The following is a 23228-nucleotide window of genomic DNA, read 5'->3' as shown; positions in this document are numbered from 1 at the left end:
GCGGGTTGGCTCTTACTATTATAAGCTCCTAATACTTCGTCCAGTGAATTGAATTTTTAAATACGATTCTATTATTAGAATTGTGTTTATTTCACATCTAGCACTTTGGGCTATTTATTTAAATGGGAGTTACAACATAACCGTCTTTTCGGAAATAGGTTAAGATTTAATATGGTACAGGTAACTCTGAGTGCATACCAAAAGATATAATGTAATTATAGTACCAACCAAATAAGGCCTATGCCCCAATAAAGCCTATTTTGAAAATTTCCCTCTTCCCGATGTCAAATGGTCGCCAAAGTTTGTAGAAGTGTGCATGCACATTACTTAACTAATTTGAGCACAGCAAGCAACCCGTGCCGCGATTATGTTGGAACCTACAGACGAAAACAATCACGACGTGGAGCGCACTTTAGTTTTTATAAAATTCGAGTAGCGTAAACTGTTAGTATTTTTATATTTATCAGTATACGACGTGCCGTGTTTTGTCTGTATGACAATTATACATTTAGCCATCTCCTCACATTAGTGAAATAGCTATAATATCGGTGTATTTCATATAATCGTTGTTTTGTTTACCTATGTGCCCAAATAAAGCCTACAAAAACGTGTAGGCCTTATTACGGCATAGTTGTTTTTCAGTAATTTCAAAGACATTGAATAATTATTGAGATTGTATTAGTGGATTTAAATTGCAATAACATTGAGATCGGTTTAAAGAGTAAGCGCCCTGGTATCTCAAATGGAATAGACATATTTTTGTGTAAATTTGATAATTTATTTTTCGTACTACCTAAGACTTTATTTTTCGTTGCACCTGAATACAATCAATAACTACCCTATTTTTTAAATACCTTACTGCTATGAGGTCCCTAATACTTGAGCTGTGGACCGTCTAGCGGGTTACAGGGGCTCCGGCTCAAAAAGCAGTAGTAGTAGTGGGGTGGTTTTTAATCAGTAAAAGTCTAACACTCGTTTTTAAGGAGGGAGAAGGCATTGTAGGATACTTCGAAAACTACTAGGAAACTTAGAAATTATTCTTATTGAAATAAATTATAATTATTTCACATTCTAGCACTTTGGGCTATTTATTTAAATGGGAGTTACAACATAACCGTCTTTTGGGCAATAGGTTTAGATTTAGTTTGGTGGATGCACCTCTGAGTGCATACCAAAAGGTATGCCGTTATGTTCACTTACTTCAAAATAAAACAAACAGAAAACATTTTCAAGTTTTTATTTAGGTGTCCATTTTGATGTTAACAACTGAAAATTAACACACGCTATTATAAACCCGTAGCAAAGCTAAAATTTTGTAATCATTATCTGCTATTGAGGGGCGTATTATCACTAGAAGTCACAGGGTAGGGCATTACATTCACCACGGAAGGAAAATGAAACGTTTTGTGCGAAAACAATAACACATTTTATAGGAACTTATATAAAAACAAATTTTTGAAACAATTGGCGCCCAACTTGGGGCTAATAAAAGAAACCGACGACATAAGAACCTCCTACTTTTTGGGAAAGTCGGTTAAAAATAGGTGTAAAGACAACTGAATCAGGATTCCCAGACCATTATTAGACAGTTAGACTTAAGGTACATACATTTCTAGATACAAGTACATTTATGTTGGTATTCCCATATATGTGTAATTCAGTACTTTGAAATGTTTCAAAGAGAATTATTAAATTAAAGTTAAAAATATAGTTGTTCATGCTTAAATTAATATTTGTTTTATGTAAAAGAATTTGTTTTGCTTCTTATTTGGTTCAAGTTAATAGAAATTGTAAACATCTTATAGTCTATAGTTTGTTTTTTTTTCAAAGTACTCAAATACCCATTATAGGAGCAAAAAGCCATTAAAAAATAACGACATTTTTTAGAACAAACTATTAAATATTTATGGAAGGATGCGAGAATGGACTCGATAGGAACTAAATTAAAAATTATTTGTTTTATAATAATTATCTTTCTACGCAATTACATACAAAACGCTGCTCACTATAATTACTAGTTTTCATACAAATCCATACAATTTTGCGTGAGCTTTCAATTCTATCGGTAGTTTTTCATTTCCATGACAATTCTTTGCTGTATCATATCCTTAGTTTTTGAATGATTGAAATTATTTTACTTTGAGCTGAGTTTATGCACTTTATGTTACATTTTACAGTTAATTTACATGTTTTGAACCTGTGTATAGTGTGTATACTGTCTTATTTTCCTGCCAAATGTGTAAACCACCCTTATATTGTAGTTTTTACAAATCAACTATGGTTTGTTACAATAATTTGTTATATCATACTCAGCTCAAACAATAGCTAAACATCAAAATGACAATCAGCTTCAAATCAGGCCATTACAAACTTAGTACCCTCTCTCAAATAATTAAAAACAATAAAATCTTAATGTCAAAAAAATATGGAATAAATTAATTTATTAACAAACATAACAGTTATTTATATGTATAGGTACATAAATAACCTATATTACACTTTTTGAAAATTAGTAGATAATATTTTTGAACATTTTTAAGGAAAATTAACATGTTTGGTGTATGTTGTAATAGGTAAACAATTGACATTGTAAGAGATTGTATATTCTGCAAGTAAAAAGGTCTTTTATTATTATTATTATATTGGCATAAATTACATTACCAGTTTAACTATTGTCTCTAAGGAACTATTATACACTTCTCGAATATTCTATTATACACCAATGTACAGCTACATTAAATATCCAGGAACTTCAATTTTAATAATTATCTTGTTTTACAAAAAGTTTTGAATAATTTCAAAAAACTTCCTAAGAATGTTAGCCAATCTGTAGTTATCAAACTTCTTACTGTCTTTAACATATTTTTAATGTAAAAATATTTACGACAGGCTACGAAGTCACACAATTGGAATATTTTCTTTACACAAAACCTAGTAACATAGGCTCCTAATGAAATATTATAACATTCAATTACATAGTTGTTCTACATTAAAATCAACTTAATTTCATGAAGGATAAAGTGTAATATAGGTTGAACATAAACATCTAAAAATCAGATCGTCCAAAGCATTTGTCCCTAACCCTTTTTATAATGTTATCATCTGGTGTCAATTTCCAGTCTAGAGGCTTTAGGTCAGTTTCATCTACGTCCTGAGATTGAGACTCGAACAAGTCTCTGGAATGGTGCCGGGGCCTCTCCGGCCTATATTGTCTTTTCAACTTCTCATCTTGTCTTATTTCGTGTTTCTCTAAGTTCTCTCTACGCGGCTTTGGCGTTTTCCACACAGGCTCCTCCCCAGTACGTTTTACTAACATGTTTGGTGGAGAAAAATAGGAAAAGAACGGACTAGATGATCGTGGCTCTTTCTTCTCTTCGTTGTCGAGAAATGAGAACGTGTAGTCCGCGTCATAAACTTGTTCGCGCACGTACGACGCGATCAAACGACGATTGACAGAATTTTCCATTTTACGCTGCGGCTCGACTAGTTTTGTTTGTGATTTCTTTATAAACATAACAAAATCGTAATACCTTTCTACGTTTTCGGCGCATTTGTAGCAAATTGTGTTCAGAATATCGGTCTCTTCAATCACTATTTTCAGACAGACTAGAATTTTGTCTACCATATTCGTTCTTCTGCCGTAATTACTATACAAAGACACGTTGAATTCCGTCTCTGTGAGACACAAGCGACAGGATTTACGTGATATTTCCATTTTATAAAGGTTTTGTTTAAAATTTAGCTAAATATTTGCTTTAATTTTTTTTAAGTTTATATTCCCGCCAAATTGATGACATTTATGAGAAGTGATGTGATTGGCTCATAGATTCGGCTAAACTTTTTTTTTATTATTGACTATTAAAAAATGCGTTCAGAATATCGTGTTTCAAAAACTGTATCGACAACTAAAATTAATTTTCGCCAATAAACACTACATGGACGGCTTTTAATTATATGTTTTGTATACTTTGCCCTTGTTTATTGTAATTTATTAAAATCTTATTAATTGCATTTCTATTTAGAAATGAAATTAACTGTAGTGTACTTGACAAAAATAATTTCTATTTAATTTTCGAACGAAATATTTTGTATAATAGAACGTAACTGGTTTGAGGTATAATAAATTAAAATTATTTTGCTTAAAGGAGCTAAGCTAGCGTTATAAGCTGTAGAAATCACATAATAACATAAAATAATCTCAGGTAATATGTACTAAAGATCAACATTAATTAATATTTACCTACACTTTAACAATTTCATTAAAATACATTATGTAAAACAGGACAGCGAATCGGAAAGAAATAGTAATATGAGATTAAGTTTCAACAAGATTACTTAGGTCTTATACTAAAAGTATTTAATCGAAAATCTGTCATACGTCGTTATAAATACAATAAATTAATTAAATAAATATCAATAATAAACACATACAATAATTAGTTACTAGTCATCATCATTACTACTATCACAAGCCACCACACTCCTATTAAATAGACAGTGATTTTATGATAATAAATATCAAATTATATTAAATACATATTATTACAGTCGTCGTTATAAAGCGAAGCTTTTTTTCATATTTTATCTGTTTTTAAACATTGCGTTTAATTTTTCCCTACTTTTATTGAGTTGTCAACTTTGCCAGCAAAAAAAATTGTGTCTTTATGAATTTAGAATTATTTAGCTAAGGTCGTTAATTTAAAGCTTTTCAGTTTAATTTAACATTTATTTGTATCATGGTGTTTTTATTACATATTGCAGAGTAAAGTTAGCAATAATACAAACAAATGTTTTAGAGTTTCATTAAGACACAATTTCTAGTGGAAAGTGAACCTAACTTGGAAACAACTAAACGTTGTCTTCTTCTTTTTTGCCCCAGAACTTGTCAAACCTCGTGCGGGCCCTATCTAGTATCTCCGAGGCGGTCAGACCGCCGGTGGCCGGGGCCTCATTCACCACGTTGGTGTCCACCACTCCAGGAGCTATCTGGGTGGCCTCAGTCGACTTCTTGATCAGTTCCTTCTCTTGAATCGGTTCCTGAGTTGGGGTTTCAGGGGTAAGCTCATTGCTGTTGACGCCATTGACTCCGTTCACTCCATTGATCCCGTTGACTTTGTTCATGTCTAAAGCCTTGGTCTCGTCGATGGGAGTAAGGCTTATCGGGGTGGTCGGGGTCTTGTCTGTGCGCTTGCTCAGGCTGGTCGGCGATTCGCTCTTTTTCAGCGAACGTATTGGCGACATTTGCTGGTGATGTATTGGAGCGATTTCTGGAACAGTTACATTGTTTTTTAGTTTTTGTACTTGTCATCTCAAGTTTTTTTGGGAGTTACAAAAATATTTTAGAATAGTTTAGGTTAATGGATTATTCAGAAAGAAAAATAAAATAATAAGTTTTGTTAGTGTTTTAAATTTAACATTTTGGAACTCCCATTAGTACACCGATTAAGCACATACAAGATATCTTTCATTGCCCTTTTTCAGACGTTAAAATATAGGCTATAGAGAATCCACTACATTTTAAATAAGTAATTAAAAGCAGAGAAAGTAACAGTAATTAGAAAGGAAAATGAAAGATCGACAGGTTGAGATATCTCCTAGCCTGTAATTGTAGGGTGCTCAACTTTTAATTTCGGCATCTATTTACTTTTACTCACCTACGGTTCCTTAAGGGACTGCATTTAACACCTAATTACTTAGGCATCAAGGTATTAAATCGACTGGCTGCATACCAGTCCATATAATTGACCCATTTACTTCACTCATACATGCTCCCGTCTAATATTTGAGTACCCTAACAAGATATCATGCTATTTGCTTATCTAAACTTTGAAACGCTAATAAGTAGCTCGACTAATACCTTTAGTTACGAAGAAGACATGCAAACTATTCGTTTATTAAAAACCTCCATGAGTATGCAGTTGAGATAATGCTTAAGAATATAATTAAATACATATATTAAAGTAATTAAGACCTAATTTTCCTAAACTAGCTCATAAACTGTAACTGACAATAGGCCAATATGGATCTAACATTCTACTCTCATGAGATGAAAGCATACACCGATAGTTTCCCAGATAAAGGACAGGCAGCATGCAAAAGTGAACGATTATAATGACATGGAGAAACAATAAGAATTGGGGTGCCATACAGTGACAGTGTACGCAAACATCGAAACAGACACACACAGACAAGTGAATACATACGTGGTTGACGCCTCAGCGGAGTACGGTCAAAATAAATAAAAGCATCTCAATTATTGGAGTAACACAATTTAATCATGAACTATTTAATAGATATAATATAAAACAGATTATATATTTTTTTTTCTGGTGTCGATCGTGTGTCGTGCTTATGTGATAGTGAGCTCTATTTGTTAGTGGTTAGAGCTCACTGTCGCATCGTCTGTCACACTCATTAAAACGTGTATGGCCGATGGTCTAGGCGGTGGCTGTGTTCGTCGTACCTGCCGGCTTCACAGTTGCTTCTTCGGCTACGGAGCCACCCTTAAACTCAGAGCTAGGGCGCTTAATGCTCTCATCTGAAATGGTGAGCGAGTTGTATGGTCGGATGAAGTGGACTAACGTTACGTTCTATGTCCATCGAAAGTGACAGTTGCAACTTTTTTTTCTGTTGTTCTGCATTGCGTGAACACATTTAGTGTTCAGCCTATAGCTAATGTCAAATCGTAAAGTTGCCAGTGTCGATTTCGATAAACGTAGAACGGTATTTAAATAAAACACTTGTTGTGTACGAACAAAAGATGTGAAATGTTCAATGACAGGGATTTTAATGAGTGTGTTACCATTTGAAATATTTTGTTCCAATGCACATGATTTTACTGTGTCATTTGTGTCAGTGTTGCAAGCTCTACTTATTCCATACTAGGGTGGTCACACTTCAAAAATGGTTGGATGACTATGAGTCCTTTTCTCTACCAGTGTTGTGACATGACAGTGTGATGGCTTATATTTGATTTTGAATTTATTTCCTAAACCTTAAGTACCTACATATTTTAACAAGTCAATGATCATAATCCAATTCAGAACTGGTCATTCGAAGAGTATCTTATTCGAAACAAATTGTGACAGATTTGGAAAAAGTGCGATATTTTACATGGCAACACCATCACCATAAGTAGCTTCGTACTAAATTCCTACAAATAGAAAAAGATACTCTTTTTCTTTTGTACATCAAAAAGTGTGACTAATCTTACGAAGAAAATTTTATTTAAATTGTCTAACAACTAGTATATTTATAACAATTATCTAGCTCAGTCACTCCGATTTTCTCCTGGACATCAATTCATTCATTTAAAAGCATTACTAGTATATTACACGGCGAAATTCAATCATTAATCATCAAAAGTTTCCAACCATACAAAGATCGACAAAATTTCAAAAGATAACCTCGAAAATCTTCTAAAAATGTTGAAGAAAACCCTAGATTTTGGCAAAATATTCTAGATTCTCGTAAAATCAGTTCCACCAATTTATCCTAGTTATATCTAGCTACATTTGCCGCCCAATCTGATGAGATTCCTACACTCACCGCTTTTCACATTTTGGGTGACGGTAAACGTCTTGCCGGTGTCCAATGGGACAGTCCAGTTGACAGGATCTGGAGATCGCATGTTCATTTGCTCCGGAGACTTGACCCTGGTTGGTTCAGGGGGCGACTTCACGACAGGAGAGTCATCGAAGAAATGATCCTTCGCTACGGAGGCGCTGCGGTGCGAGGGTATCTCGTCATCTGGAAAGCGGAATTGGTTAGAGAATTTTGTCAGAAATAACCAGTATGTATCGTCATATGCCTTGGGGATGGTGACAGCGTTTGTGGAACATCGATAGCGGTTCTGGAAACTCTACTCTGTTGCATTAAGTAGGTATTAGGTAAGTTGTATAAAGTAAATAAAATTACTTTTGGCAACACTGAAAGCCATATAACCTAGAAATTGTAGCTTTATTTGAATCATAGACGGTTTTCAAACTCCAAAGCTTATAGAGTGGAGAATTGGAACAATCAGTATGCTTTTCACGTAAGAAATAAATTAGTACCTAAATGCAAATATTCTTGCCCATTCATTATAGATAGTATAGGTAAAAAAACACTTAAAGCGACTAAGACTTTTTTTTTCAAGTTGTTCCAAAGCTATGTAAGCATATAGCTTCGTACATTTGTAAAATACTGCCTTTAAGTAGTGATTTCAAGTCCAACTTACTGTTTCCAAGAACACTACGACGATACATACCAAAATACATCTAAGTAAAGTGCTTAATCCGTCAATCACAAATATTTTAACATACAGTACATATTTACCTAACTTAAAATTATAATTTTGTGTTTGTGGGGAATAAATTGATTGGTACATTCTTCGGAAGCAGGGTTTAATGATTACTACTACTGCTACTTACCACATTTTTGTACTAATTAATTGAAAATATTATCATTGTACTTAATTGGTAAGACGTACTTTTTTTATTATTGGATAATATTTTTCAGCTTAGTGACTGTAATGGCGGATAACTTTTTTGAATTGGTGTTGGCGCCATTGAGCCTACTAGGTACTCATGTTTGCTGCCAAGTGCCAATGCTGCCAAGAAGTTTTTTTAATATTATAGTTATCTGACTAAAAGTGTTCAGTAATGTTGATACTATAGATTTTTAAGGGTATAATTAGTAATTAAAATAAATAAACAAAAATACTTTCACACTTACGAAACAATAATAAAATTAGAAATAGATAAATCAGTCTTAGTTACAACACGAAACGTAGAATATAAAATTAAAATAAGAAAAACTAACCTCCGTACTCAGAGTCATTTAATGATTACTTAACCCAGTCCTTAGCAATTGTTTTCGGAACAAAATCGTTACTAAGGAATAGTTTAAATAATCATTAAATGTCTCTGAGTGCGGTTGTAAGTAATCTAACAAACATTCAGTTGCAAACCGCTGAATCTAGAAAATATACACATTACACATCGCATGCAAATTAAAACATTGTCCAAATAATACTTAGAAGGTAAGACTATATTTTGGGTGAATTACATCTAGACACGTCACACTAGGGTACAATCACAGGAAACATTTAGGTTTTGCTCCTAACCTAACCTATCCTAACCAAATATTAAGTCCCTACGGAAAAAGTGTCAAAAATTATCTTTGAAAAGTGTATTAAGTGTTAACCATATTTATTTTACCCCAAAATACTAGCAAATTGAAAAAAAGTCTCGTATTTCTTGTTATATTTTTTTTTACTATTTATTTATAAGGATTATTACTATTTTTTTTAAATACCTAATTCATTGCAGTTTCCCTCAGCAATTTCGAAATTTTGTATCTATTATCCCATTATCCAGTAAGATCAGCTAAATTCTAAGTTGCTGTTGTTGAATCTAATTTTAAATCTTGAACATTCTACTAGTGGGTGTGCAGGGTGATCACTCGGACAAGACGGACATACAACCACACTCTGTGACGAAGCCATTCCCTTAGTCGGTGCCAATGCGCTCATCAGTGACCAGACGTTGCGTTGACGCACTAACCATTCAACATAAAACAAAGCTCACAGGACACTTGGAAGCTTCAAATCCAATAACAAAGTTTAAAACGTATTTCGAATTTTATACAGCTCATTTAGGAAGGTAATGTTGGCATTTTGTCCAACTAATAGTTAGACTAAGGGAGTCGTGACGTGCAGAACTGAGCCGTACAAAACAGAATACGTCATAAACCGTCAATTTTCAAAATTCCAACTCAATGCTTTTACTATCTCTTCACAAATCGGAATTGAATTTGGTTATAAGGTAATATACTGTACAAAATTGGTTACAAAAATAAATTTCCAAATTATAAAGAGACAGTAAAAGCAATTAAAACATCATAGTCCAAAGCCACAGGAGGCCAAACACATCGCCAATCGTAACAGACCAAGACAGAAGCATCACGGGCTATAAGCATCATTTTAGAACATAGAGCGTCGACGCAACTGTACTGTCACCTGTATAGTTACGCACCCAACTTTATGCCGACTTTTGACACACTTCGGCTGCGGCGCCCTCGGCCCGGAGCCCCATTTGCCCCTGTAGCCCCGGTTGCCCCCGTAGCCCCAGCCCCAGTTTTGCTCGGCGCTGACGGCGACCGCCCGCCCCTTGATGTCGACCTAACTCTATTACTACTCCCTCTACTCAACTGCAAACCTACAGAAGAAAGTTTTGTTCTACTTTTTTTTTGGCTACTGAGAAATGGCTCTTGTTAACTTGAGTAAAAAGGTAATTGTAAAAGAATCTGAATTCGCAACATTCTTTCGAAGTTGTTTGCCGTTTCTGTTCATCATGGCATCAGTATAGCATTGCACATAGAAGGCTTTATAACGAAAAGTAAACTAGTTGGAATTAGAGCCATATTCTCACAGATTAGCCACACAGGACAGGGGACAGGCATCAGGCAGGAACACAACAGATTAGTACAGACATTGATTAGCTCATTAATATAATGTCTAGACACAGAATCTAGGATAGAATAGAACAGAAAGATTCCACTACTGTTTGGCCTGGTGTGATGAGCATCACACCAAGATTGGAAGATTTTCTAATTGCTATTACAGAAGTATATAGACTCTGGAATTGTTATGGTATTCAGAGTCAGTCTAAAAAAGATTTTAATGGAAGAAATGTATACTAAACTAAAATTAATGGTCTTCAAACGACCTACATCATTATTTATTTTGTTTCGATGATGAAAATCATGAAATCTATTATTACCAGCTCGATAATTTAAAATGGAACACGTTTGTTTCCAATTTTAGTACGTTTTAAGCGTTCACAGATTTCTTTTTAGCAGTTAATGTGAGAAATCTATGAGGCTATAATGTGACAAACTGGAAAATAGCCATCAGTTTGTGTTTCAATATTGACCAAATAATTTCTTCGATCTATGTCTAGCGTTTGATGTCTATAACAAGAAGCGTTCCACTTTCTTACCAGTAGGTTTAATGGGCGCTGGGTGAGGTTCGTGCCCATTGGCGAGGAGCTTCACGTGCGCTGCGGCAGGTGCTGGGTCAGCTGAGCGAGGTCGCCGCCTGGGAGACCTGAAGGCTGCATTCTCTCCCTTCGCCCCTGGAAATATAGTAGGAAGGTTATAGAGGATTGATATTTTTAGTGCTTGATTATTATTATACACCCTTGATTAGGGTCATCCTGTTTTGATTACTTATTCTAATATTGAATAAGACTTCTTGTTATAGAGGGCAACTCAGTTTACTGTCAAATGGGTATATTGCTACTGCCTTTATTCCAGACTAGACGTAATTATAGAAAACTGAAAAGGTCTGACCATTGGCCATCAGTTGTTATCAATCTTTTAATCCTTTGACTGCCATCAGAAAACTGTTGTACACAAAATCTCCGCTAACTGCAGTTACCGATGACCTCCTTGGCAGTTAACGTGTGAATATTAAATTGGTACAAGACTCACCGTCCTGGGTAGCACCTTCATCGAAGCTATGTCCCTGCAGCTTCTTCCTCTGCTTCTGAGGCGAAGTCTTATGAGGCGAGCGTTCCAGCGCCTTCGTCTCTTGTAACTTCGCGTGGATAGACTGGTGAGGGGCGGACCTGAAGGACCTGAACTTCTTCGGCGAGTGGCCCTTGGATTCCTTTCCATCTTTCTCGTCGCGAGGCAGTGCCCTGGAAGAACAAGCGGATTTGAGAAGGGACTTACGTAATAAGAGTTCAACATTGAGCTGTTTCCCCATATTATTCCAAAATTAACTTCACAAGTGAATATTAGTCACAAGGAGTTCTTTTGCTGTGCAATATACACTTTTGTGCTGAAGACTGTATACAGTCTGGTGTTTTAGAGATCCAGAAGCCGAAGCTTCATTGTTTTCGGATCTACTTACCGTGGCCAGGACCAAAGATCTCCCAGTCACCTTTCTAAAAATAAACTAAAAAGGCTGATGATACTACGCTACTATTAGCATGGGATACCATGGCTTCCGTCCGCCATTCAAGCCATTCTTTGATTGCATCAGCCTTATTGCCACTAGATATACTTATGATTAGATAAAAGCTTATTGGTTTATCCATCTCGAAGGACCATTTTGCTTGCAAGCTTATACTAGCGTCCTTTACCAACTGTTTACGATAAGCCATCATTGTTGTCTTAAATAATTTGGTTCATTAACGAAAATAACTTATTCTTTAAGGGTTAAGAAGATACAAATGTATTAACGCCAAATTTTGTCTAATATTCTAGGTGTTTTATACAATCCTGGTGTTACGGTTTGAAAATTTGGAACTGGTCCTTTGAGGTGAACAAGCCAATTGCTTAGTGCATCACTTACTTGTGATTTGTGGAAGCTAGTGATAATGCCGACAGCGAGGATCGGCGGGACACTTGGTACCAGAGTTCGATCTGCTTATTGTAAAGCTGTGTGATGTGTTCTGGCGCCATTTCTGTCCCCCAGCCGCGGTACTGTCGAAATATTGCCAATATTGAATACCAAGCATGATCATGGTAAAGCATTTGATAAGAATGAGGTTGAATTTCATGATAACGAATACTGATCAACCTACCTAGTTTAATATTAAGTTTAGCAGATTTTTAAATTATGTTTTTTTTTGGGATCATAGGACAGAGAAATTTTTAGAGATAGGTTTAAAGGGTTTTTATTTCTCGTTTTAATTTATAGTTCGTTTTTATCAACTATTTTTATTTTACAGTTAAAGGTTCATGTGTGTAGTACGTACGTTTGTTTGCTTCAAACCTGAATTGTGGTTCCGGCTCGAAAGAAAACTTCTCTGTTCTGTGTCCATTAGGATTATTGCATCCAATCAATAAATGTTCTCAGTTTATGTCGGGACCTATTCTCAGGTATAACATTAGTATGTATCAGGCGCAGACCTTGTACTCGCCGGCGCGCTTGCGCAGGTCCAGCACCTCTCGGTACCAGGAGTCACCCTGGGCCAGGCCGAGCGGCTGCAAGCCGGCCGCGCGCAGCGTGTTGGCGCTGTCCTCCCCGGCATCTCCGACCCCCGCTACCCCGCCCGCCCCAGTCCCCTGCCCCGCACTCGCCCCCGACACCCCCTGCCCTGCATCCCCCAGCATCCTCTCGCTCGCCTCCTCATTTGCCTTCCCTTTCCCCCTGCATTTCGTAAATGTCCCTTTAGACGCCTCGTACACGTATTGAGAGAACGGTCTAAATTTCTTTTTGTACTCGCTTTTGTAACGTTTCCTATTATCTTTGGAACGATCCTCCCCGTTGGATATGAGGGCCGATAGCGCGTTACGGAACGTCGATTTTCTGGAAAATTCCATTTAAGTCTTAGACGCCTGGTGTTGTTGTCTGTGATGATGATGTGGCAACAGAAACGACTCGCGCCGAGCCGGGTTAGTAGTACAGACATGCTTCAAATAATTGTCAAGCTCGCAATGGTGAGGTTAGGATGTCGAAACCTAGAAGAGTCTAGAAGGACCGACAGAGTGCGGGCTGCCGCCCTGTGCCCTCTCACAACTAACTCCAGTGTTCAAGTGTGGTGATACATCGACATACAGGTTCTAATTAAACATTAGTAATGAACGTTCACATCGACAAAAGTGCAGGACACATTGAGTAATTAAAAAATCTAGCTGTCATTCCGAACTAATGTTAGTTGTTGTTGAACTAAATCTACTCGGCCTAGACACCGCCACCGTGAGGACTTATGTTAAGCAAATATCAAAAACGAAATTTAGACTTTGTTCTGCTTTGAAAGGCTTTCAGTAAAGAATTGGGGGCAGAACACAGCCGTGGAGGAAACTGTCTCGGTCACTTCATAGGAATGGTGCAAAAAGAGCATCTTCAATATAGTGAAGTTTAATTCAAATAGACATCAGAACGTGAAATTGATAAATGTGATTGGAACAAAGTAAAGTTGTGTTCGTGTCATTTTTGTGCAGTTAGTATTAAAACGAATAAACTTTATAAATATTGTTTTTAATGTTATATTGAAGCCCAATCAGAGGTTAGTTCATTAAGAAAATTAGCAGAAAGAGGTTCCTCCACGGTTAGATTAGTTACACAAAGCTAAACACATAGAAATTTGAAAGCTATAGCGATTTTAGAAAATAATAAAAGTAATATAAAAAGTTTGTCTTCACCTGAAAAAGTTTTAAATTATTGGATTTACATTTTAATTATATTAGTTAGTATGTACAGGATTTAATGATTCATATAACAGATCATATAAAATAGTGTTGTGTCAAAATGCCCGGATACTCGCGGATTTTTTTAAGAAATCGTATTGTTTTATGATTGTGTTTATCCAATTTTAATGTACTTGGTGAAGGTGTTATTTCAAAATTTAATCATTTCAATGATTTTGTTAATGAATCAATTTGCTAAGAAGCAGCTTTGTTAGCGAAAGCAAAGCGTTTCTGTGATAATGATCAAGTCATTGTTTTTAATGATTATAGACTGTTTCTGGCTTTACTTTCGAGTGTTGGTGTTAAAGCATGCTGAGAAGAAAAATATAGAAATAAATTAATGAAACAATCTATAAGAAGACTAGGAAATTATGGGAAGCATTGGTCTTTTTATGGAAAAGGTGATAAGCATAAGCCTTTGGAAAAAATGTTTGAACAAAATTTCTTTTGGTGCGGCAAATTTTGTGGAAACATTTTCATTGGTTAATGTTATACTAATGTATTTATCTGCTAGAAGTGAAGTTGGATTTGGAACTCTCTAGACATTTAAGCGTTCAAAGACTTTTGGAAACGACTCAAAATCTTTATAACCATAAAACCAATCACTTCTGCAGATAAATCTGTACAAGTTGTTGGGTCTAGGAGGTCACTCACCTCTGTACTCCTGGTTTCTGTCCGTTCCAGAGGTAATCTTCGATGTACCGCTTGTGGTCATCATGATCACCATCCACGTGGTTCATGAGCGGTTCAGCTTCAACTAGACCTGAAATTTTCGGATGTACGTGTGAAAATTATGACTGACGAAACAATGTAACCAAGAATTGTATTGTGAATGTGATTGAAAAAGAGTAACCTATGGAGTTTCTTGCTCGTTCTTCTCCATAGGAATCTACACTTTAGAACGAACAAATAACTTCACTAGAGGATTGACTGACAGACAGACGTTATTAATATTATTATATTTGCTTTGACGTTCAAAAGTGTCTTCCTGGTCTATTTGAAATAAATAATTTTGACTTTGAATTTAGGCTGTAAGATCTTCCTTAGTAAAATATGTATTTCTTGCAAATAAATTGAATTTGAATTTGAAAACGGCGATCGAATTTTGATACTTGGTTATATTATGGATTGTTTATTTAACAGATAATGTTTTAAAATAAAATTGCTTGTACAGTGGAAGACAGATCCGCCTGATCATTTTAAAATTTTATTGCTTGAACCTACCAAAAACATTAAACCATACCCCATAAATGTCTCATTTAACGGAAAAGAAATTTGAAGTAAATATGTATATTTGACTTTGACTTTGACATACTTGGATAATTAGAATTATTGAACAAACACAAAGATACCTTCAATAAAAGAAAATATCCATAAAATTCATTTCAATTCACTTGAATAGAGTTTCAAAGCAAAACATTTGCAATTAAACTTATAATGGCAGCGTTTTATTGAGCAGTCAGCTGTTAATTTTATTTGTTGTTCGTTCTTTTATTCTCGTCCATTCTTAGAGGCCATTGTGGTAGACATGTTCATTTATTTTCTACTTCTTTTAATTTGTGGTTTTCCTCGTTTTATATTTCGATTTTTGTTTGTATGTTATTTTTTATGGTAGGTATTCATATATGGTAGAAGAACCATGTTTTGGCACGAATGAGCCACACCGGACTAATATCACGGTCTCACAGAAAACCAACGTGAAACCATGTTTACGTTGTGTGAGTGAGGTTACTACTGGAGGTCCAATTACCCCTTTCCTATCTTTTCAATCCCCGATTGTTTAAAAACCTTTAAACCCCTAACCCCCTCAAAAATTCGGCAACACACTTATGTAACGCTTCTGGTGTTTCGGGTGTCTAAAGGCACCGGCGATTGTTTAACAATCATGTGATCAGTATATTCGTTTACTAGCTAGCTATACAAAAAATATATATTAAACTTGCCACACTGAAAATATTTGATCCAAAACCTCATATAGACAATACATACAAAAACACACACTACCTTTCATAAAACCTTGTCAAACCTGACCTACAAACGTTAGTAAATGCAAAATCTCGACCAAATGACCTCGTTGAAACAATATCACTAAAAAGCGGCGCAAGAGTTGCATTAGCCGAGGTCTTTGACATTGATCTCTATTACCAACCGGAACTTTTAAAGCGTAAAAGAAAAAAATGGAAGACATTCTTTTTTTTTTGTTTTTTTTTGTCAAACGAATTTTACACCGTATTACGATTTTGATTGTAAGCAGATCTGTGTTTGACGGCTTTTTGTTATGTTTTAAATTCTTTTCTTTTATGTTCGAAGTCATGTTTTTCTTTGTAGTTTACTAAGTTTTCCTGATGATACTGGTTTCCGCGTTGGATTAATTTGTTGTCTGAGATTAGTGCCATAGGTTGGTTTACCAGGGCTCCAGCTCGAAAAGCAGGAGCAGGAACGGGGTGGTTTTTAGTCAGTAAGAGTCTGACACTACCTCTCGCCTCACCCAAGGCGGAAGAAGTCATTGGATGATTTTCTCCCCTGGCTCAAAAAAGGTATGTAGGTATAGTGTACCTAAACGTTGGCAAGTCTAAAGATAAAAGTCAGCATTCTGAGAAAAAGACGTGACTCAACTACATGACTAAGAATTCAGATTAGATTGGTGGTTGCTATTGGCATAGCAATGATGTGATATTTTCAACCACACGCCAATGACGGCACGGTTGGCTCGATGGCTGGGCAACTGACTGCCGTGTAACGTGCAGCAGGTTCGATTTCCGCACGGAGCAACACTTTGTCTCGCCTCGTATTAGGCGAGAGAAGTCATTGCATGATTTTCTCCCATAAAAATAGAGCACTGAACGCGAAAAAAACTCATACTAAGGGTACAGAAAAAAAGAAACTATGAAACTACTAACAATTTACCATCATACACCTCCAGAAGACAGTTTTATATAACCCATAATAGCCATAAGTACCATTTGTTATATCCATTTATTTAACGTTAAGAACAATTCTGGCCAACAGACTGGCAATTTGAATAATATTCAGATATTTTATGGGAACGAGCCTCGGCTGATAAATAATGCATTCTCTTCAGTTCTTGTACTGAGTTTGGAAGTAATCTGAATAACTTAGGAGTTCTTCTAGGGCTGGTGTATTGAAGAAACTGTGTTCTGTTTGGGTGTAAGATCTTCTAGAGTACTAAGGGTTTGGAGTAAATGGATCCTATGATGTAGTGCTGTTGAAATAATCTTTTTTTTATGATGGTAAGCATTCACCACCGCACATGGATACCCGAAACGACAGGAATTTAAAAAGGGACCGGTTGTTGGGAAATTGGGGATTGGGAAGATTGGGTCAAAGAAACCCGACCGTAAGGATATAATAAGAAGGTTGAAATTAATTTTGTTTTAAATAACTAGGAAATGAAATAGAAGCAACCCTGTTTCCAGGTGTATATGAACAAGTTAGTTCGTATGTTATGACGCATTCACTTAACTTACAAGTTCCTACGTTGCATAACTTAACGTCTGAACTTGAGCGATGAAAGTCTATTAATATAGTAAGATTAGCATCTACCAGCGAATTCACCCGCGTTCCCGTGGGATAAAAAGTAGCCTATGTGTTATTCCAGACCATAATCTACACCTTTTCCAATTTTCATCTCAATTCTTTCAGTCGTTTGACATGATTGAGTAAGAAACATATACACAAACACACAAATACGGACAAAAGACCACCCCATTCCTTTAATTGCTTTGAGCCGGAGCCCCGATAAAGACTACCCCGTTCCTTTCCCTACTGAGCCGGAGCCCCGGTAACCTGTTACGGAGCTGCGGACAACGTAACAGCGTTGTCCGCAGCTCCTTTGAGATCGGGCATCAGTCCTACTGGGCCCCAACTGTGGTGGTCTGGCTCTTTAAGACGCGCGCTTGGAATGCGAAAACTAGATCCTAAACTAAAGAATAGACCTACCTTCAGCGACGGCAGCCTTCTTCAGCGCTCCCATGGAGATGCTCTTCCTGGGGGCATCAGTGGTGTCCTTGGGCCACGCGAACTGGTTGCGGTACTCCGTGCTCACTATCTCCGGCTCCTTGGCTGCCATCACCTCTCCCAACGCCGTCGTAGCCTGGAGAAAGATAAATTTTAGAAGTTGGTGAAAAACAAAATTGTAAAACATCATGACAGTGCAGTACTGGATACACATCCTGCCTCATGGCTTCTTCCACATAAAAGTATTTCGTTATATTTCCTATAATTTCCATGTTTTTTTAAGAGGGGAAACTTTTCCCTTTCGGGGGCGAAACCATACAATGACTTCTTTCGCCCCTAAATCGCTATTACGAGTCACAACACCCAAAGGAAGAGTTCTTACGACACCTAGCTTCATTGACGGATATACCTACTGATAGACAGACTATAATTTATTTGTGGACTTTGACTTTGACTGGGCTGTACGACACACATTTTAATGGATAGGTAATTGTGAAACACCGCACACAATTCTAGACTTGATACCAACAGTTTTCTCAATCCCAACAATCTTTTGTGTCCATCAGCCCCATCAATCACCATTCCCGTAATCACCAATCACCACTTAACAACCATAACACATATTTAAGTGTAACGTTACAATTTCCTAACGGCAAGTTCCTGATTCCGACCACTAAGTTCACAAAGCGTGCCGAGATATAGCATCTAGTTTGTTATTAATCAATTACTAATTATTCTCGCATCTCTCCGCTATTTTAATTGAAGTTTTATAAAAACTGATTGTTCATAATTGTCGTCACACATCAAGTTATGCATAACCGATACAAACAGACCTTTGAATGTACCGAAAGATCATACAAAGCTAGGCCATGATAAACTGGTTTTGTTTTACTCGATGCATCAAGCTAACCAGTATAAATTGGCCGTCGAATGTGCGGCAATGTCATACAAAGCGAGACCAAGATAAACTGGTTGTGTATAGCTCGATGTGTTGTCGTGTACATGATTTATAAAATAGTTTTTTAATTAGCAATCGTTCATGGTCGTTGTTTTCTCTGACAGATTGTTTCTAATTAGAGTTTGATGTCTTTATATTTCATTGATTGACGTTTAAGAATATGGTTGTAACAGTAGAATATAATTTCCTCTTATTTTATTTTTTATGGAATAAGCCAGTAAACGAGCAGACGGATTACCTGATGGTAAGCAATCGCCGCCGCCCAAGGACACCCGAAATACCAGAGGCGTTACAAGTGCGTTACCGGCCTTTTGGGGGTTAGGAAATTAAGAATTGTTGGGGAATCGGGGTTGGGAAGATTGAGAAGGGTAATTGGGCCTCCGGTAACCTCACTCACACAACGAAACACAACGCAAGCGTTGTTTCACGTCACTTTTCTGTGAGGCCGTGGTATCACTCCGGTCGAGCCGGTCAATCGTGCCGAAGCATGGCTCTCTCACACTTGTTTCTCACTATTTCTAGTGGATAATGGGACATTAGCGACTCCGGCGCGGTTTCACTTGCTCTATTCGGCTGTTATTGATACATATCTTATAGCCTTTCTCAGTAGATTTTAGTAAGCAAATCTACAGATAGATAGGTTATTGAAACTGGCCAAAAAAAGTAATTCTCTCACTCTCTCCTATCTCATTAGACTACTAAACCAAAATGTTTGTTAACTTGTGCCAAAATACCAAGTTGGGCGTGTACCAAGTACTAAATATGACTGCATGACCACATACGGTGCCAAGCAATAGCAGCACCTACTCGTAATTAACGGGCAGATTAAGTGGCCAGCTTAATTACACAGATAATTATGATTACTTACACATTATTTACAACTTAAAAATACCTAAAAAAAAGGAATAAAAACTAATTTAAAACTAAAATAAAGATATAAAATAAATAAGCTTAATAATGTAGTCTTCTTAACTATTAATTCGTTTTCTATTAGTAATAAGGTATTGATCTTATTGACTAAATTGATGAAGTATATTTTTTATGGAATAAGCCGGTAAACGAGCCTACGGATCACTTGATGGTAAGTAATTGCTGCCGCCTACAGATACCCGAAACACTAGAGGCGTTACAAGTGCGTTGCCAGTCTTTTAGGGATTAGGAATTTAAAGATTGTTGGGGAATCGGGGATTGGGAAGAGGGTTGATTGGGCCTCCGGCAACCTCACTTAGACAACGAAACACAACAATTCAATTGTTTCGCGTCGGTTTCTGGTTTCGAAGCTACACTTTAGAACGAGCGCCTAGCTTCACTGACAGACAGACTGACGGACAATTCAATTTGACGTTTCAAAAGTGCCTTTTTTGTCAGGATTAATTGAAATAAATGCTTTGACATTGTGAGGCCGTGGTATCACTCCGGTCGAGCCGGCCCATTCGTGCCGAAGCATGGCTTTCACACACAAAAAAGCCTTTGTTGCTTTCTTAAACACAAAAATCACATCACATCACAATCACCTGACGGTTATAATAACTTCGAGCACTTACTGTGACGGTCAGTGATAAGACTGCCTCTCGTATTAAGTTGTCACTCTTGTGATAACAGCTGGAGATTAGATAAGGAACGTAAGTAATGGCTTGTTGAGAGAAAGTGCTGAAGAATGTGGTTTTTGACGTTAGTTACATACATATTATTATAACGTAACATGACGTCATTATTTTTCACAAGCCCGCCACAACCTCCCAAAACTACTGCAACTCCAGTACGTTTAGTAGCCGACTCGAGTAGAGTCTGGTACTTGTTATTATTTCTTTTCTAACAAAATTAGATATTTTCGACGTTACATTGATTTGAAATATCTGATATACAGACAGGCTATGAGCTGATTTGGATGACAGGATACATTTTATCTCACGGGAATGTGAGTAAAACCGCTGGCAGAAGCTAGTTAAAAACATTTTCCTCTCTCCTTCATCAAAAGATCTTAATCAAAATTGGGTCGTTTGCTTTTAAAATATCTTTTAAGAAAGGGAAAGAATAATTTTTCATTTAAAACTCCAAAGATAAAATAGTTTTATTTACTTTTCATTCCGTTTCCAATCCTTGAGTACAGTACCTAATTGGTTTTATTTTTCTTTTTCTAACAAGTTTTCAGTAATTGGGTTCTCTCTAAAATGTAGTCAGTTTTATACATATATTTTAGTTCTTAGTACTACTAGAATCCTACTATTAATATTATAAATGCGAAAGTTTGTTTCTCCTTTACGTCAAAACGTTTGAAGGGATCTGGATGAAACTTGGAACAGGGGTAGATGATGAGCACATACTTTGTATCTCAAGGGAACGCCGGCGAAGCCATGGAAGAAGCTTGTGTACCATAGATTAATGGGCAATCGTAGGCGTTACAGCACCGAGCCCACTTCAAAGAGTCACCAGCCCATCAAACAACCACAGATGAGGCCCAATAGGGCTGATACCTGATCCGGAGCTGCGGACTACCTAGCGGGTTTACCGGTGCTCCGGCTCGAAAAGCAGGAGTAGGAACGGGGTAGTTTTTAGTCAGTAAGAGTCTGACACTCCCTCTCGCCTCGCCCAAGGCGGGAGAAGTAATTGGATGATCAAAGAACGGATTACAGTAACTATTAACTTATTCAGTACACTTTTAAAAAGTTGCTCAAACTTAAGTCCCTTAACCATTATACAGATAGTATATAAATATTTATCTTCTTAGAGTTTCTCACGGTACCTACGTCATAGCTATTGTAATCTCTTCTACATAATTTTATCTGTTTTTATCATTTCATTTTGAATTCGACCTTGTTAGTGCATCTTAACTGACATTTATTTAAATTGCAGTTACATAGTCGTGTTTATGCGGTTATGCTGAATTTTTTGACGTCATAGAGGGTGAGGCAATTATTTTCGTGTTATTATACTTATACCACTATTACATAAATAAGCTCACCCCTTATTATATGGGACTTATAACACAAATGGTGAAAAGTGGGTGTACATACATATATGCCGTAATAAGCACTGTCTTCGCCTTGGGGGATAAAAAGGCTTGACGTTGTATACCTATACTTCTACTAGGCATAAAGCTATGTCTACTTTATCAGAGATTTAAAAAAAATAACGTTATGATCCTAACATCTCTATTATCCAAGAGTTTCTTCTCCGTCGTAATTACGATTTCTTTTTTAAATTCAATAGACACAAGTCCACAAGCTTCTTAAATATACTTGATACTAGATAAAATAAATCTTGTACTATGTTGACATGTAAGAGCTGTTGGTGTTTTCTTCTAGACCTGCAAGGTAATATCCTGTTAATCATCCGTTACCTTGGGTTCCACGGTGTCAGTCCAGCGCGGTTGGCGCGGACCTTCCGACTTGCTGCGGCGCCCAGCGCGATCAGCATCGTTCCTTTGCGCACTCTACACAAAAAAGTATCATAATTAAGTAATCATTAAGTCATTGGGGGAGGCCTACGTTCAGCAATGGACGTCTTATGGCTGATGATGTTAGGGGAGGTTATCAACGAGTTTACGTTGTTATTCTTGAACTTCATCGATTTAAGTGAGGGCTATTTATGATATAAGCTTGGAAACGAGCAGACGAATCACCTGATGGTAAGCAATCGCCGCCGCCCATGGATACGCGAAACACCATTCGTTAGTTTTTATTCTACTAATTTAAGGCGGAATTTACTTGGTTCGAAGGTAAAAATTAAACCCAAAAACGTGACTGTTACATTTAAAAGTCAAATAACAAAAATAATTAAAAGAAAATAAAACACGGCAAGTCTAAAGTATTTTTTCAGAAAAATAACATTAGCTCCGTAAAACTGCAGGAACATTTTATTAGCAGTCTCTGTTGACTGTAGAGCTCTGTAGTCTATGTTTACTGCGAGTCTATGTTGACTATGGCCTTTATTTCGTTCGAAAACAGTCTGTGTTTACATTTCGTTCAAAATTAATCATGTTGCACGTAGCTCCTGAATACACAGTGTGTGTTATTAAAAGAACTTGATATTAAAAATAAATTTTCGTCAAGTGTGCAATCAAATGGAAAGAAAGAGAAAAATATTGTGTTTTGTGTACCTTGTGAGG

General features: G+C 36.6%; 1 protein-coding gene and 1 long non-coding RNA gene across 11 annotated transcripts in view; both read right to left on the bottom strand.

Annotated features, from left to right (window-relative positions):
- The window catches only part of LOC126911585 (uncharacterized), a 297716-nt gene that overhangs the window by 173250 nt on the left and 101238 nt on the right, over positions 1-23228 (bottom strand). The window lies entirely within an intron of this gene.
- LOC118280602 (uncharacterized) overlaps positions 1222-23228 on the bottom strand; it is a 76083-nt gene continuing 54076 nt past the window's right edge. For 6 of the 10 annotated variants that reach the window (XM_035600785.2, XM_035600783.2, XM_035600784.2 and 3 more), the window contains exons 5-15: positions 22461-22553; positions 18145-18298; positions 14839-14947; positions 12904-13303; positions 12344-12474; positions 11476-11684; positions 10983-11117; positions 10017-10199; positions 7549-7749; positions 6464-6538; positions 1222-5267 (exon numbers count right to left, since the gene is read on the bottom strand). In XM_035600785.2, coding sequence (XP_035456678.1) covers positions 4849-5267; positions 6464-6538; positions 7549-7749; positions 10017-10199; positions 10983-11117; positions 11476-11684; positions 12344-12474; positions 12904-13303; positions 14839-14947; positions 18145-18298; positions 22461-22553 — 2109 coding nt within the window. In that variant the 3' untranslated portion in view covers positions 1222-4848. The remainder of the gene's footprint in view (positions 5268-6463; positions 6539-7548; positions 7750-10016; positions 10200-10982; positions 11118-11475; positions 11685-12343; positions 12475-12903; positions 13304-14838; positions 14948-18144; positions 18299-22460; positions 22554-23228) is intronic. The other 4 variants (XM_035600793.2, XM_035600792.2, XM_035600794.2 and 1 more) reach the window with 4 other exon arrangements.

Source organism: Spodoptera frugiperda, chromosome 16, assembly GCF_023101765.2.
Source record: "Spodoptera frugiperda isolate SF20-4 chromosome 16, AGI-APGP_CSIRO_Sfru_2.0, whole genome shotgun sequence".
Taxonomy (NCBI): Eukaryota; Metazoa; Arthropoda; class Insecta; order Lepidoptera; family Noctuidae; genus Spodoptera; species Spodoptera frugiperda.
This window is presented reverse-complemented; position numbering and strand designations above follow the sequence as displayed.